Source organism: Natrix helvetica (assembly GCF_964273705.1).
Source record: "Natrix helvetica genome assembly, chromosome: 2".
Taxonomy (NCBI): Eukaryota; Metazoa; Chordata; class Lepidosauria; order Squamata; family Natricidae; genus Natrix; species Natrix helvetica.
The window spans coordinates 37,784,352-37,802,676 of NC_138552.1; the positions used below are offsets into that span (position 1 = coordinate 37,784,352).

General features: G+C 35.1%; 1 protein-coding gene across 2 annotated transcripts; it reads right to left on the minus strand.

Annotated features, from left to right (window-relative positions):
• Nucleotides 1–2,151: 2,151 nt before the first annotated feature.
• Nucleotides 2,152–17,085, minus strand: GTF2H2 (general transcription factor IIH subunit 2). 2 transcript variants are annotated; one of them, XM_081942750.1, is made up of 16 exons: nucleotides 16,935–17,085; nucleotides 15,956–16,031; nucleotides 15,768–15,845; nucleotides 13,465–13,501; nucleotides 12,714–12,800; nucleotides 11,937–11,987; nucleotides 10,991–11,045; nucleotides 10,652–10,757; nucleotides 9,821–9,911; nucleotides 9,580–9,667; nucleotides 7,816–7,923; nucleotides 7,373–7,436; nucleotides 6,689–6,792; nucleotides 5,374–5,476; nucleotides 4,342–4,381; nucleotides 2,152–3,914 (listed from the first exon to the last, which is right to left on the minus strand). In XM_081942750.1, exons 2-16 carry the CDS (start codon nucleotides 16,009–16,011, stop codon nucleotides 3,801–3,803), a joined length of 1,182 nt encoding a protein of 393 aa, XP_081798876.1. In that variant the 5' UTR covers nucleotides 16,012–16,031; nucleotides 16,935–17,085; the 3' UTR covers nucleotides 2,152–3,800. The 2 variants fall into 2 exon arrangements, with proteins under 2 accessions (XP_081798876.1, XP_081798877.1); XM_081942751.1 differs by having other exon boundaries at nucleotides 16,997–17,054.
• Nucleotides 17,086–18,325: the final 1,240 nt, after the last annotated feature.

The window sequence follows — 18,325 nt, forward strand, 5'->3', positions numbered from 1 at the left end:
GAAGTAAGAAAAATGGACTTTCCTCAATTGAGAAATGTATCCGTGGAAAGTGAAACAAGGGCGGAACAGTTTCTGTAGCAAAGTCTCAAGGGGGGGGGGGAGAAATGACTTTATTGCTGGGGTGGGGGTGGGGTTGAGAATACAGAGTTGAACTAGATTATCTACATCAGGAGTTTTCACATATTTCCAAGCCACGGAACTTGTTAAAAAAAATTCCTGGAACCCCGATCAAAAGTTATACTGTTGATGATGCAAATTTGCTAATAAAATAAAAAGTAAACTGCTTATTGTACATGCCAAAAACAAAAACCAAAGTTGAATTTCAGTTATTAAAAGGTGTGTTAATTGCTTTAAACAAATAACTTCGTTTTAATGATTACAATGTAATTGCTTTTCTTGGATAAAAGTTGAAGGTAAGGAACAATAATGTAATCTAGATTTAGCTTACTTCTAGACTCATTTTTTATTGCTGCATATAGATAAGTCTAACAAAAATATCACATATTTCAATGCTTGAGTAAACATTTTGGGTATTTTTTTTAAAAAAAAGCTATACTCAGACATTCATACATTCTGAAGAAAGAATTGTTAATAAAATCAGTCAAATTTAATTTCTGAAAATGTGCCAGAAGCAGCAATATCAGCAGCCCAGGAATTTGTTTTTTCTTTTATTTTCACCTTTTTTGTATACTATCTGATATTGTTCCAGTCTGGTAGCCAATTATCTATAACTGAAAAAAAATGTTCATTTTAAATAGATATTAGAAAAACAAAATAAAAATATATACATATATCTTAGAGCCATGATGGTGAACCTATGGACACGAGCTGTCGCCCCAGCTCAAATTCACCGCGCATACATGCGCACTTTCCACCAGCCAGATGGTTTTCAGGTCTGTTGCACTTGTGCGGAACGCATACAGGACATGTATGCGCATGCATGGTGAGTGCACATGCACAGGGGCGTGGCACAGCCCCCCGCAGTCCATTTCTACTCCCAGGAGGCCTACTAGCCCAAAATGGAGTGAGGTGCGACCCCCCCATGGCCCATTTGTGCTTCCAGGAGGCCTACTAGGCCCCAAATAGTGCGTGGGGGAGTCACATGCACATGTGGGGGAGGATGGGGGCGTTCCATGCACATGCATGGGGCAGGGGTCACACGAGGGGTCATGTGCACTTGCATGTGGGGCAGGGCTCACAGGGGGTTGAGCACACATATGCAGGGGGTAGGGCACACCGGGGGGGTCGTGTGCACATTGCATTATGGGTTCAGGTGCACGCACTATTGGGTGCGTGCGCCTTTGGCACGCAATGACAAAAAGATCAGCCATCATTGCCTTAGGAGCATTTTTAGGATGGCGATTAATGGAATGTGAATGTCTAGCTGAAGCCACATAAGCACCCATCTTCCTCTTGTCTTTGCAAATCTCGTTAAATTTCCCCCACAGCTCAATAAGCCTTACACCTAAATAGGTGTGCACAAAATGTCAAGTATGATAATCAAATGGGCCTCTTGGGGACTTATAAACTCACAGACACAAAGAATGTAGTTTACAATTTGGAAAGTGAAGACGGAAGGACTCCTGCAATTGCTCTTATGCAGTTAGGAATGTATGTCAGAATTTGGTGGCAGGCAGAGAATCAAGTTTTGTATGCACACATATGGTGTGGGAAAGGCAGCCGGTTGTCTCCTGCATAGAGCGTTCCCAAAAGCCAGTGCTGAGGCAAGTGAGAGGGGAAGAGTAGCACTGAGGTGGTCAAGAATGTTCTTAGTTTTTTCTTCTTCGTCTCTTGCAAACGGGTTTTCCTCCCCTTATAGCTGTGGAACCTGTTTAAGTCTTTGTGAAACCCCAAGCTCCTTGGAGTGCTGTTTCAAAAACCCTAATCTAGATCCTTTTCAGTTGGGATTCAGCTCAGGGCATGGGATAAAAACAGTCTGATCATTCTGGTGAATGGCCTTCATTAAGTCCTGGGAGGTAAGAGTAAACCTTTTTGGGAGACTCTTAAGTCTCCCAATATTTATTGAGAGCGTCAACGATAATATCCTGCTTGATTTATTTATTGCTAAATCACTGGAGCTGGAAACTACTTATGTACTCGGAAAATAAAAGCCAGGATTTTAACAGTGACTGGCAGCATACTCCGATATGCCAAATGAAAAGAACACATATTTAAGTTTTATTATTTATATTCAGAACATATAATTAGATACATTACAATAAAAACATTAGAGGACGCATTTCTGCAAATAATCATCTGCCTTGCTGCTAAAACTATAGCCAAAGAAATGACTAAAACAAAGCAACAATAGTGTCTGCAGGTAGAGGAGCAAATTACATTTGCAGGAATGTAATAAGGCAACTGCCTCAATTTACATACTTAAGCCCAGATGTTCGATGTGAATATATAAATACATAATTTTCATGAGAGACAGGTTTGATGTAGTGATTAAGGTGTTGCCTTAGAACCTAGGAGACGATGAGTTCTAGACCTGCCTTAGGGCCAGTCACTTTCTCTCAGCCCAACAGGGTTATTGTAGGGAAAATAAAGAGGCAGGATTATTAAGTACATTCACCTTGAGTTGACATTATGCGTAATAATTACATAATCACGTCTGTCATCATTTTAGTATCATCATGAGTTGCTTTGGATGTCTTTGGAGAGTCAACCTTACGCAGAACTTGTTAAAAGATTTAGGAGTAATTTTTAAAATTATATTCCCAGTCTCACTAATTACAATCACAATCTCTAATAAAGGATTCTGCATAGAAAAATCACTTTAAATAGATCTTACGCTTTTAGAGGGGTAGCTTTCTCTTCTGCTCAGAAGCTAAAGAAGAGTTGGACATTTGTAAATTTTCATCTCTAAATTGTAAACAATGTCACAGTAAAATACATAGTACTTTAAAATTATTGACACGGAAGCATACTAATTATCTGGAATCAATCTCAACTTTTCCCTACACTTAATGGAACAAAGGAAGCTAAGATACACAGCGGGCTATCACAGAAAAGAAGCTTCATGTTCTGTAAATCCAGACATAATATAAAGGTAAATGTTCCCCTGCACATGTGTGCTAGTCATTTCCAGCTCTAGGGGTGGTGCTCATTTCCCTTTCTAAGCTGAGGAGCCAGCACTAACTGAAGACGTCTTCATGGTCATGACTAAACGCCGAAGGCGCACAGAGCACTGTTAGCTTCCCAATGAAGTGGTCCCTATTGTTCTACTTCCATTTTTTAATGTGCTTTCAAACTGCTAGGTTGGTAGAAGGCAGAACAAGTAATGGGAGCTCACTCCAATATGCGGCGCTAGGGATTCGAACTGCTGAACTGTCAACTTTATGATCGACAAGCTCAGCATCTTAGCCACTGAGCCACCGTGTCCCATAAACATAATACACAGGTACTTAAAAATAAATGCCATTAAGTATTTCCAATTAAGTGTCAGATTATAACCTTTATAATTTCAGAAATTATATTTTAAAAAAGCAATATATAAATAAGATTCATATTTTAAGTGCATAGATCCAGTTTAATACTTTCAGGATATATTTGGCACATTATTCCATATTATTACAAAAGAACATTAGCAAACACAAATACATGTAACACAGAGAATTATGTCTCCATTAAATACATCATAGAATGGGTGTGCAAATTCATATTTAGATATGCCTCCAGCTGACTCATCTTCCTTATCTTTCTCTTTAACTTAATTTATTGACAATGTTCAATAACTGGTGAGGATTCTCTGCTCAGAAGAATGTACAAGAAGTAATATTTAATCAGAGGCATCAAATTCAGGGAGGACCAGGATGGCTGTGAATGCAACCTGGACAGCAGTGCAAGGTATCATGAGCAAAAAGATCACATTCAACACAAAATGCACTATGACATACTTTACAAATGTAGACCTGAGGAGGGAAAATAAAAGTTAAAAGTTACATCTTAGCACATCATCACATAATGTCCTCATACACTTTTTAAAATTTTGCTAAGCAAATGATAATACCTTATTAATATAAGCAATAATTTTACACACACACACACACACATACATACATATACACATACATACATATACATACATGTACACATACATACATGATGTTTCTAATAATTATTTTCAAGGCCCAGAATCTAATGTGTTTTATTTATACACACACACACACACACACACACACACACACACACACACACACACACACACACACACACACACACACACACACACACACATATATATATATATATATATATATATATATATATATATATAAATTTATTTGCAGGGACATAAAATATGAAATTGTTTACAATTTAAATTTAATGAATACTTACATGATGATCTCTGATTTCTCCCTGACATCCCTGACAGTACCTGTTTAAAAATATTTGCAAAGTTGAACTAGGAAATGTGTATTAATCTTTTTGTTCCAATTTATTACCAGAATTAGAAGAACATTGATGGCGCCACTGTAAATGCCATATAATCCCTTTATTTAAAATAAAGAAACAGAATACAATGGTTTCCATAAAGAAAACTTTAACACAGTTTTCTTTAGGGATTCACACTGTCCAAGGAATAGTATTCATCTGCCTGAGATGAAGGTAGGAAAAGGCCCTCCTTTGTGTATCAAAAAGTTGGAACTTTGCCTCAAACCTTAAATTACTCTAGAAACAGTAAGTAATAAATAAACTAATAAACCTAGCTACTTGCGGGATCGCATCCTACTGCATACTTCCCTGCGACCAATTCGCTCTCACAGGGAGGGACTCCTCCTGGTGCAGTCCACTAAGCAATGCCAACGGGCGGCGCCTAGGAGTAGAGCCTTCTCTGTGATGGGCCCAACCCTCTGGAATGACTTCCCCCCCCCGATATCAGAACCACCACCGACTTCCGCTCCTTTCGACAAAAACTGAAGACTCACCTGTTTCGTTTAGCCGGCTTGGCCCATTCATAGTCTTATCTTACCTCCTGGCAGATATTTTTAATTGGGTATTTTTAGGGGTTATTTTAAACATTGTTTTAATTGCTTTACTTTAGGTACAGTTTTTACAGCCTCCTCTTTTAAGTATTTAGTATTTATTTATGTTTGTATTTATTCCTATGTATTTATGTGTTTTAATCTGACTGTACACCGCCCCAAGTCCCTTTTGGGAGAGGGGGCGGTATAAAAGTTTGAAATAAAGTAAAGTAAAGTAAAGAATCAAAAGAAATATTTTCATAAACTAAAAATAATAATTTGGAAATATTTACTTAGTAATGAATATGTTGTATTTTAGACAACATAACTAGAAACATTAAAGTATACACCAGTTAGCTGAAAAACAAAATTCCTGAAATTTTGGATTGACAATCCTTTTACATACTTTTCCCCCATATATTGCTCCACTGGAACTTCCTCAAAGGCATCCAAAGGAAATAGGTGATGGTATGATCGAGCCAGATGTGGTGCAGACACTAGTGTAAGCCCTGCATAAAATAGATTCTGTTAATTTTCAAACCTCTGTTCCTCATTCCAAAATAGTACGTCCAGTATATAAAAGTTTCACGTTCATTTTTAGCCATGTAACATTGAAAGTGAATAAGCTTATTCTAATTTCCTAACAGGGTTGAAGTAAAAGTATGATAATGAGCATATGGATAGGGAAGTCTAATCCTAACAGAATAGCCACAGCCAATCCAACATCTGTGATTAATTATCATGAGTTATAGCTGAGTCTAATGTCAGTCCTAGTGAATTGTGGCATTAATTCATTCAGGTGTTATCAAATAGGAATGTCCTGCACACAGGAATGGAATTAACTTTCTAATGAAACATGGCAGATACAAGTGCATGTGGACTTCTCATTCCAGTAAACCTATCTTTTTAATAGACCAGCAACAATTTTAAAGTATTATTTAAAATACTTACACAGAGATGTATATTACTATTAAGTCATAATCTCAACTCAGGACATAAAAAGCAGGACAATAAAATTATAATTCTAAAACTATAAAAGTTCATTCAGCTATCTCAAAATATACTTGTATTCAAATCTAGCAATGAGCTAAACTGCAAAAAATTAATCTAGGAATGCTTTAAGCATTAAGATACTCATTAATGACACATCAGATAAACTAACTGCAATTTTAAGTACAGGAGAAAACTTTAATCAGTTCCACACTGTTAATTTCTTGTAATAGAAGTAGTACTTCTAATTATAGCTTACTTGAAACTATTTTGTATTCAATCTATAATATTCCTTCTATCTTAAACTGCAACAAATCTTTAACCACTGTTCAGACTCCAGTAGATTAACTATATTTGAGTTGGATTTTTAAATTGCTAAGTAAGTCACAATAATAGCAGCCTACTTGGGAGTGATGTAACACCTTAAAGGTACAATTTTATAGGGAATGTGACACAATTGAAGCAAAAGAGATATAGATCATTTATGAAAGATGGAGGAAGTGTCATTTAACCATAGTTCCCTACAATTTTATAGGGAATGTGACACAATTGAAGCAAAAGAAATATAGATCATTTATGAAAGATGGAGGAAGTGTCATTTAACCATAGTAGAAATGCTGTAACTACTTTGTGGGAACAAGGTTTTATCCCTTCTTGTTTTTAACTATAAGAATGAAAAAGGAGAATATGCTCCATTTATAGTAGACAAGTAAAAATGCCCTGATACTCACCACACACTTTGCATTCCACAGGGAGTTCACAATATTTGGCTCTACACTGGGGACAGAAATATCCTCCTAGTGTAAGGCCTGGATCATTGCTGTTTTCCAGATGTCTGTATAGAAACATATTGCTTCCTCAATACTTGTACTAAATGTGCTTCAATTATTTAAACAAAATTAAAAATGTTGAGCTTCTACAAGTAATATTATGATTAATTCTTACAGAAATTGCCATACATCAAAGAAATCATGACTATTAAATGCTTCTATTTTATAATATATTTTTCCAGCAATTATGCTACATTTTATAGAGAAAAAGTTAATGTCCTACAATGGATAAAATGCTAAAAATGTATCAGGATTATTTTCACTTACAAAATAGCAATTGAATTATTGGCAATTAGTACATCTAAAAAGATCAGTTAATACTTTTAGAATGAACAAAAGGAGGTGTTGGTGAAAGCTAATGTTGATTAAAAATTTAAAATATGCAGAAAAGGATTGCATCAAAAATGTATTTGTAGTTTTCAATGCATCACTCCTTATTTCTGGTGGGTGAAAAAGCAAGACTAAGTTTGCCTACATTTACAGAGAAGATGTAGAAAACGTATCACAAGCTACTGAATGATCAGACATACCTTAAGATTGTGCCTAGGAAATGAAATATCTAATACACAATCACATATTACTTACGCCATGCTAAAAGATGGTTTTGCATCCTGGTCAGCCATTTGTGCAATTGTGTGCTGAGGAAAGCCTATGTAAGAAAAAAAAAATACTTAGAAAGTTTGATGTGGTCAAAGTTTTCATTCAGGCAAGATATGGGACATTATATCCAAAAATGTTCCAATCTGTGCAAATTCTCAATGAACACCAGCATGCAACTTCTTTCAGCACAGCTGTTTCCTAACAAAAGGACTACCCTTGGTGCACATGATCACACATTACATATGGTAAAAAGAGCTACTCTTAAAACATTGCATGCTGAATCTAGAAACAAAAAAGACGGTGGAATTTTACCTCTGAGTGTCCATAAAATGACTTGCCTTTCTCATGTTTAAAGAACGGCATAAAAAGAAATGCATAGAACATTTACAGAAATGCTATGTGTTCTGTTAAAAGTAAGAAAATCTTACCCATTCGAATAAGAGAACTTTCAGAACTAGAACTGGCTGGTGGTGGACTGACATGATGCATCAGGAGTTCCTTATAATGGCTTTCGTCTAAAATAACATGGTACGTTCCTGCCACATAGAAAATAATACAATAGAAGTTGCAATCACTGGCAGCGTATGTATCAAAAGGTAGCTGCTTGATTGTGTGGGAAGAATGAAAAGTGTCCTGAAGACTTAAAAAATGACCCTTCACAAGTAAAGAAGTTCCCTAAAAAGGTATTGTTGCCTTTTTTGGTTTAGCCCAGCAATCCCCAAATTTCCAGGCTCCGCGGACCAGCAGTGGCGGTGGCTGGGAGAAGGATGATTTGTGTACATAACCTAATCCCACACATGCGCAAATTGAGCTTTCCACGTTCACCCACCACTTGCCTGGCCCAGTTCCCAATGGGCCACAGACTGGTACCAGGACACGAACCGGGGATTGGGGAGCCTGGTCCACCCCATGCATAGAGAACAGAACATAGCATGAACAGTGAAACCACTTATGCACATAACTTTGAATTTTTGTAAGGCTGGTTTAAAAAAATATAAGCATTGATTACATTACATTGCACCTATTGCAATGTAACAATTGTAATAATTTAATTTTGAATAAAATACTTAGATCAAATTCTATTGCAATCTAAGAGTCAGAAAGATCTGGTCAATTCTGATTGTAAGATACACAATTTATAAGAAAGGAATTTTCACCTTTTTTTCCACTTTATTTACGTTACCATATGCTCCTAATTTATTTTCTTGTGTTATTAAAACAGAAAATAGGAGTGGTGCAGTGGCCTAGAGGTGGAGCTCTCGCCTCACAATCAGGAGGCTGTGAGTTCAATCCTAGGTAGAGGCAGATATTTCTCTCTCTGGGCACACTGAAAATATATCTGCTGAACAAAAGTCTGCATTGACAACAGGAAGGGCATCTAGCCATGAAAACACTCTGCTAGCTCCATTCATTTGCCCAGTCTTCACCCCGCAAGGTAATCTTGATTGTTAAATGAAGATGATGATTATTAAAAAAGAAAATACATCAATAATTTAAATTTGCTACAAGGCGATTGTTTCAAAAATATTTTTAAATTTCTTGCAGCTACACTAAACACATTTCCCATCATGCTGTTGCTGTTGTGTCAGTGTCCTCTGTCTCTCTAGGCAGCAATAAACTACCAGAGGCCCAGGGATGAAATCTGCTCCCAAAGCCCTCTTTGTAGCATGGTTTTTTTTATCATTTTGAAGCAGAATACACTTTTAAAAAGAACTCTGGAATATAAACATTAAAATAGCTAACATAATTTAAATCAGAACAAGTCCATCATTTCCCTCTAAAATGAAAGGAAATAACTCCATTAAAATCACATTATCAACTTCCTTTCACTATCACCCTGCAGTTGTCAGAGACTCATTACATCTTTAGTGTCGCCCACAACCATCAAAAGATTTCTTAGCCATGCTTCAAATGCACGACAGAAAGGAGGAATTGGTACTGTGAATGTTTTCCAGGCAACAAAGACTTCAACATTTTACAATGGTTATTGAACACAACCAGAAGCATATTAAAGATATATTAGAGAATGGTTACAAATAAAAAATCTTTATATTGCATGGTCAGGAAAAACAGAGAACTGTAAAATATATATAAAAACTTTCTATAAAATTATGATCCTTGTGCATCACTTTCTTTGGTAAAAATCCACGTGCATATTTATGAATTCATTTTATGTATATAAATATACATACCACCAGTTTCTCTGGCAAGCACAGTGCATACTCGAACTTCAGCAGAAAGACCAATAACAGACACTCTGATCTTAGCTGATTTTAAGGACTTTGGATGAAAAAAAGACAATTTTTTTTTAAAAAACACTAAAATTATAAAAGGAAAGAAACTCCCAATATTTCATAACACCCCAATTAATTATTTAATTATCAAACTAGCCCAATATGACAATTAAATAATAAAACAGAATAAATTCTGTACCTTTATTAGATCATATATATTTGAGGGATCACATGTTGTTAGGCTGCTGAGTATTACTAAAACTTCTCGGCTTGTATGTCCTGGCATATGCCTAAAGACAATAAAATATTCACTTCTAACAGTTACAAGAACAAGTTCCAAATATATTTATGATTATATTGAATATGTAAAGTCTGTTTGAACCTTCAATTACAAACAGATGAATATCTGTTTTATTAAATCATTTATTACTGAAAGAAACCAAGTTTCTGATACACATAGACAAATTTATATATATTAGTTTGAAAAAGTGTGGCTATATACAAATGCAAAGTTTACTTTGATTGTAATAATAGACAAAGAGCACAAATGAAAAAAACATCAAGACTGTACAATTTTCCAAAATCAATAATAACAAGACCAATTTGATAAAGCTATTATTCTAACACAGTCTTAACTTAGTTCAGTAATCATGCAAGACTACACACCTTCCAGCAACAAAAGTTACCAGGATTTCTGCATGTTGAAATCCAACAGAGCTAGAGGAAACAGGAATGGAAAAGCCATTCTAGGATTCTTATATTTCAAAATGATTGGAAGAACAAATTAAGGCAGCCAGTTTGGCATGCAGGCAAGGCATAGATTTATTCAGATTTAACAAGAAATTGACAAGATTTTATGTGGAAATAAAGTCAAGAAAAAGACCAGAGCATGAGACAAAAATATGTATTCAGATTCAAAAATTATTAAATTGCCCTGTCAATTTCTTTGCTCTTTTAATTAATGAAATTGCTTACTGTTATTTTAAAATAAAAAATTTAAAAATCACTTACATTTCCAACATATACTTACTTTAATGTCTGGGAGGCTAAGTTTAAGGCATTATATAGAGAAGGCTCTCCTAGGCAGGTCATATCTACAGCTTTTTTCAGAGCCGTTATATGTTTCCTTGGATTCCCTATGAAAAGAAATTAACCTGTCATCACATATTAAGTGTCCTAGCTCACTCCCAGGTTATGCAAAATACTCCCTTAAGAATTGTATTTGGTTGTTATTCTTTCTGCCTTTAGAAAATTAAAAATGCATTTTAATGAACATGTTTACAAGATCAAATACATATAAAAATATTTGTATCAAAAACAATGGCCATTTCAGGAAGAAACAAGAACTGAGGAAACAGAGAATCACTACCTGAAAGTTCAGTCAGTTTTTCAGCTCTTTTACTCTTAGTTACAACGACACCAACCTGCAGGAAATTTGTTTGCCATTAATAGGATTCATTGAGCAATGAAAATTATAGCTCAGAAAAAAATATGGCTATATTTACATAATAGAAAGGGTAGGGTAGCTCTGCAAACAAATCCTATTGCTTCTCTTTGTGTTACCACAGATTTTGCTGGGAAAAAGACTTAGTCAAAACAGTTATTGCAAAATATTTTCTGGTACAAAATGCTTTAGGAAACATTTTGTAGTCTGTATCTTAACTAAGTTACATAAAGGAGTTCATTATTGCTTAATTGTGCTGTAAAACCATGGAATCTGATAATGCAGATTTCCAAATGCTAGGAATCATTGATCTCCCCTCTCCACTATTTTTTAAAAGTTTCTAATTTATTTGGCTACAAAACAGGCTTGATGGATGCTGCCTGATGAAATCAGAAGCCCGGGAGTGAAGCAAATGACAGTTCTAAAAGTTAGAGCTTCAGGATTATCGTGCGCTCTTTCTCTATAATCCAAACAAACAAAGATTAATTACATTTATGGCTTTACTCATTCTAAAACCATGCCAAGAATCCACTTGCGACAACTGGGGAAAAAAGAAATTTCAAATTCTATATAATCCTTTATCTTCCATTATCTATTTCATGCTGCCTTACCCAATAACAAAGTGTTAGTACAGGATTAATATGCACTGGCGCTATGATTTTTCCTAGGACAGAAATGAAAGTTATGCTGGTGGTTTTTAACCTACTTTTCTACAACAAAATATTGCTTAGACACTAAAATCTTTTTCCAGGACTTCAAACTTCAAAATAATTTATTACTACCATCAACATTTCAAGAGGAATTGTATATTTAAACAGATGAACTTTAAGCAACAACTGTGAAACTTTATTGTTTTCAACAGTGCACATACCTGGCTTATAGGATTTTGATCAAAATATTCCTCAACAAAATATTCCAGTAGCTACAAAATGAGAAACATTAAAACAATGTATCAAATACTATTTTATATTGGACAAATGTATTGAATTCTTTGCATCTCTTTAGAAAAATGCTCTTCAAACTAATTTCTCAACTATAGTGGTTTAAAAATATATCTAGGAGTTAATAGCAAAAAATACTATGAAATCTGATCATTATATTTATGTAAATAAGCATACTTCAAGGTCAGCTTCTTTTCAAAAATGATGATCTCAGTTCTGCACAGCGCACATATTTGGTTTAAAACAATTGTAAGTGGAATCTACGTACATCTTTTGACCTGACACTTGTAGTGTTTAGCAGGACTTGAAATTGAATTGATGTGTTTGTAATTATCTGCACTCTGGAACACATTTTCTAGGGATTAATTCACAATGAAATCAGAGGTTGCTAATGTGTTTGGGATTAAATTGCATGCTAATTCACTGAAACAAAGCAGGTTAATACATACCAATAACTCACATAATGGAAAACTGCTACAATATAAATACTTTAGTGAACAATGTACTATATTTATATATTTCACTTTTCCAGTGATATCTTGTTATTTCCTACTATCTTCTATTAGAATAATTGTGCAAGTTCATTAAATTAAGAAATGATCACTGGTGTATGGTCAACAATAAGAATTTGAGTCTCCTATACAAATCCCACATTATATTTGCTATGCAGATTTGGAGCACTTTTGAATTATTTAAAAAATAATCACCTTTAAGGTACATGTTAATCTATTAGGTTTTAAATCTTGATCTTCCATTGTTCTTGATCCATCTACTACGACATACAGATGGCGCATCTACAAAGATTAAAAAACATAAAGTGAATATTATATCATTGTATTCAGAAATGGCATTAAATATTACTTTTATATGCAACTTAAACTAAAATGACAAAGTTTTTTATGAACTAAAAAAAATAATCTATCATTGCTTTAATGTAGAATTACAAATTGCAAACGTGCATCTTGTTTAAGATTCACTGAAATCAAATTATACATAACTGGAGAGTCTGCAGGTATCAGATTTTTTTGAGGCTTCACCCTAATCTCTTTGCCGGAAACATTATAAAATATACTTGAACTAGTCCAAGTAATTTATTATTTACCGCAATTAAAGATAAATGGATTTATAATATGTTCATTTATTATCTTGCCTTTATTTTTTATAAATAAGGTGGCGAACATACCTAATACTCCTTCCTCCTCCTATTTTCCCACAACGACCCTTCGAGGTGAACTGAAGTGAGAGAGTGACTGGCCCAAAGTTACCCATCTGACTTCCATGCCTAAAACAGTACTAAAACTCAGAGTCTCATGATTTCTAGCCTTGTACTTTAATCACTGAGCCTCCCACACCGAAACCCAGGCAAGAAGCTGTAATCCACTTCGTCCTACTTCATTTAATACCTAAGTCTAATTTAAGCAATTTTATTTGAAGCAAAATGAGAAAATGAAAGTGTACCATCCCAAGTCGAACTTGTCCATGATGTTCAAAAGTTCTATAAAATAAGAAATAATTGTTGTAATGTTCATGATCTGTAGGTAAGCTGCTTATATATTTCATTTTGTACATTTTCTACAAGGTATAATCCATGTAATTCATGCATTGATCATTACCTACCAGGATGACTGTAACACATTCTATGTAACCTTTGGATATTAACAGGAACCTACAACTAGTCCAAAATAACATGACAACAGGGTTAATCGGCTCATGTAGGATAATGCTTCTGAAATTACTGCACAGGCTAACAGCTCAATTTAAAGCAGTGGAGGCCTAAAAAGCCTTATGTGGCGTAGCGCCTAGTTCAGGCATGTCCAAAGTCCGGTCCGTGGGCCATTTGCGGCCCGGGGGGCGGTTTAATACGGCCCTCTAACAGCCCTCCCTGCTCTGTGTAAATGCGGCCCTCCCACGGCCCTCCCTTCTGATTGGCAAGCAGAAGACTGTCTCGCTGCTGCTCCACGCCTTGGAAAACAGGCGCATCTCCTAACATACTAACAACCATATTCTGCCCTAAGGTTTCAGTTACTGGCTTTTTTTTAATTGCTTATTTGTTAATTAAATTAAATTAATTAAAAATAATTTAATTGCTATAAATTATGGGTTTTTTATTCTTAGGCTGCCTACTCATTGATGATTCTGAGCAATTTACAAAGGATTAAAACAATAAAAAACCAACCATACCTGAGGAACAAATCAGATATATTACATTTATGGTGCTTAGGAGAACATTATATAGTATAAAAGTAATTCACAGGACATATTCCTTCCTAAAGATCAGCAAGGTGAGAGCCACAAAATCTCAGAAGCTATATATTGCTTTATAGGACACATATGGCAACAGAGAAGGCATGTCCCCTGGGTCCTATAAAGTGCCATTGTTTAAGTGATTGGACCTGGAGGATACCAAGCTTTCCTGGTATCTGGAGAAGCAATCTTGCAAATATCCAGCCCAAGTACTATGAAGGACTTTATCGATGACCAGAAGCTCCTTGAAGCATACTGATAAAATAGTGCATCTCATGACATAACGTTATATTGCTGTACTGATGTGCACCCATACCTACTCACACCACAGCATTCTGAACTAGTTATAGCTTCTGAGTAGTCTTCAAGGCCAGACACATTTCAGTATCTAGTCACCTGGTGTCTAGCATATAAATTATTGTGAGAAAAGCTTCCTATTCTAGGAAAAGACACAAGGTTTAATAAACTGGAATTCTAAACCAAATGAACAGCAAAATTAGAAATTGTTAAAAATAAACGTTGAGAGTTAAAGCAGAATCTAGAAATCTATAAAATTAATTTGCAGAAAAAAATTATTACACAATTTACATGAATAGTTAAACTTTTATGATAGTAAAAACAAATTGAATAACTCTATCAGGCTGTGTTCCATTATTTGTACTACTATATTTATATAAAAATGTATAAACAAATTGTACCTTAATTTTCAATTATAATGAAATCAAGAACATACAGCATCAACCTTGTGAACTCACAAGTTTCCTCTTTCCATTATGTATTCAAAATGGACAGTAATTAATACGTGTGTGTGTGTGTGTGTGTGTGTGAGTGCAGGTATAAGTATGTACCATGTGTATATGTGTATTATGTATGTGTTTAGATAGATATATACTTTCTCTTGAGAGCATTTTATTTTTAATGTGCCAGTGTGCTCACACAAAAATGACAATAAATGTTATTTTATCTATCTTAAGAACATCACATTACATCTATAGTTTTATGTTTACTGAGATATAAATCCTATCACATTCAACTGACATTTGAATCACAATTGTTAAACAAATCACAAATATTTGTTAACTAATATTAACATGTCATTTTAACTGGTTGTTATATGATTATGCTATCTACAAAGTTTGCTTGAATTCCATTTTTACCTTCTCAGTCTAAATCTTTTTCCTTTTTTGACATGTGACTTCCTACTTATTTAATATTAGCATTAAATATCGTACCTGCTTAATTTTAAAACCACTCTCAGTATTTTCAGCTGAACAATGAAGTAAAATATTTAAATAAATAAACAAATATTACTAGGGCATATTTTGGAATTTTATAATAAAGGACTAAAGATAAGAACAGTGCTATATTTCACTTATCTGACTGAATATAACTTCAAACAAGGGAGAGCTGAATATCCACATCCAAATGGAATTGAATTAATTACCTTTAAATTTACCCATTTCTTATAAAATTATATCAATATAATGTACTCTACACCATACTCAATAAACACTTACCTTTTTCTCTTGGCCTTAAAGAGAATATCTTCTATACTCGCTTTTAATGATCCAGATTCATCTTCTTTAAGAACTTCCCTAGAAACAAAAGAAACAAAAAAGAGTAAGCATTCTGTAATGTACTTACAGCAGAATGTCACATTTTTTAAAAAATGAGGGAAACTTAAGTGCTGAAAAAGCAAGCTTACCATGTTCTCTCATAACCCCCTTCCCACCGTTTGGTTCTTTCAGGTTCATCATCCATTTCTTTGAGTCAATGTTTTCCTAGTTAAGTAACAAAAATAATTATCACAATCTAATAAAATATTTTAAAACACTGTTCTAGTAGCCACACAGATGCACATATTTACACACAATGCATACATGAAACAGTAGAAACCCAATATAATCACATCCCTGAATTGTGTTCAGACTAAATTTATGTATCTGTGCTCCCCTCAATTCTGAAAAACAGTTTAGTGTATATCTGCTACATGAAAAAAACATCCAGCTAAGATTTAATTGAGGCCACAAAGTTCACCATCAGCTTTCATATCCTTTCTTTAGAATTCTGCAAATCTGTTACCGGTAATTATTCCAAGGCACTTCCACATCCTTTTTCTATTCCTTCTGTGGGAAATCAGCCCATTTCCTTGTTTTCTAAATTACATTCTGATCCACTTAGGTTAACATCACTATTATTATGCATCTTGGACATTTGATTTAATTCACTATCAAAGGGACCAATTTGTGAATAATCATAAATTTCAGCCTCATTTTTAAGCTGTTGTCCCTAAATCTTTACTGTGTACATAAGGGCAAAAATACTTTTTACAAGTATATCCTTGGAATTTATGTAACTTAGAGTAATGTGCTATACGTTTTTTGACACATCTATTTATTCAGATAAGTTGGTAAAATATAACGCAAAAAATAAAGAATATATAACCAGTAATATATAGCCAGTAATCTGAAAATATGATTGATTAGAGAGGTAAAGACATGACAATCGTACAGCAGGCTGTAAGATTAACTTCAGAAACGGAAAACAGTAACACAAAAACACGAGACCCAAAACTTCGACCAAACTTTGACTGCTACAGTCGAAGAACAGCCAGCCTCTATCATGTCTGATGTGGATCCTGGAGCAGCAGAAGAAATTGTAAGAGAAAAGCATTTCGCACTCACAGCGTTTCTCAGCTGACAGAAAGAGTTTTTTTAAAAAAAAACTCGGAACGGGAGGGATTTATCAACTCTCCTTTTTCTTCGTCAAAAATCTGTCTGGAAAAACCAGGAGACAAACAAAAGTACACCCACCCACCCACCCCTTCCCTGAAAGAACCGGCAGCAACCCAACCAAACACCGCCTCCTCTCTTATTGCGTTCCCTTCTTTAAACACTCCGGGCGCAGCGCGAAAGCGGTGCAGCATAGTTCCGACGAAGAAAAAGCTCGAGATCGAGGCGGGGGGGGGGGGGCGGAATGCCATAAATGCAGAATAAATATTATTCTTGTTATTAGGCAATGGCTTAGAGAGGCTTCCTCCTTGAAAGGGGACTTTATTTATTTATTTAGTCAAATATGTTAAAAAACAACAACAACAGGTACCACTATAAACGTAAACACAGTAAATGAGTACGAATAAATGCATCTCCATTTAGGACAGGGACAGTAAGCAGGCTGGTGCGCTTATGTACGCCCTTGTGCTCCTCCCTTCTGGAGGAGACTTTCTAAGGTACCTTCTTCTTGATAGAGGAAGAGTTCTGCTGAATCGAAAACAAGTTGTTTTGAGTATATCAAAGATAAAACCCAATTCTTGAGCTTTGGATTTTATTCCCTTCCGGATCAACACCACTGTCACTGCGTTAATTGGTTTGCTAGCTGCGCTGAAAATTTACTGCTATTGGATCTCCTTTTCTTCTTTGAGCTAAGGGAATGTTCACCATAGCGTATGAACCAAAAATGTGGAGGTTCTTGAGATCAGGCTTGTAGCCATACATCATGAAGAAAGGGGTTTGATTTATTACACTGCTCCAAGTACGGTTGACAATGTAATTTGCATATTTGATAGCTTCACCCCAGTATATGTTACTGAGATTGGCATCTTCTAGGAGACAACGGATCATGGTTTGTAGAACCCCTTGTCTTTGTTCTGCGACTCCATTATGAGCCGGTGTGTATGGAGCGGATGTCTGATGAAGAATTCCATTCTTACGCATCCAGTCCTGGAAACGCTGAGACATGAATTCTGCACCACGGTCACTCTGGATTCTGGCGATGTGAACTTGATATTGGGTAGAAACAAAAGTCTTTATGGTCTGAAACAGTCAGGTTTGATGTGGTACTTATGTCTTACTGACAAACTAAATTCAATGGGCTTTATTAAGTCCGAAACTGATGAATGCGTGTTCACAAAAAGATCTAACAATGCATATGAGATAATTCTTGTTTATGTTGATGATATTGTTTATATTGGTCCAAATAAGAAAATGAGTGAGTTTTTTGCTAAAAGTTTGCAGAGATACTTCACATTGAAATCTTTAGGTCATATTAGCACTTATTTAGGTGTTCAGATTGACAA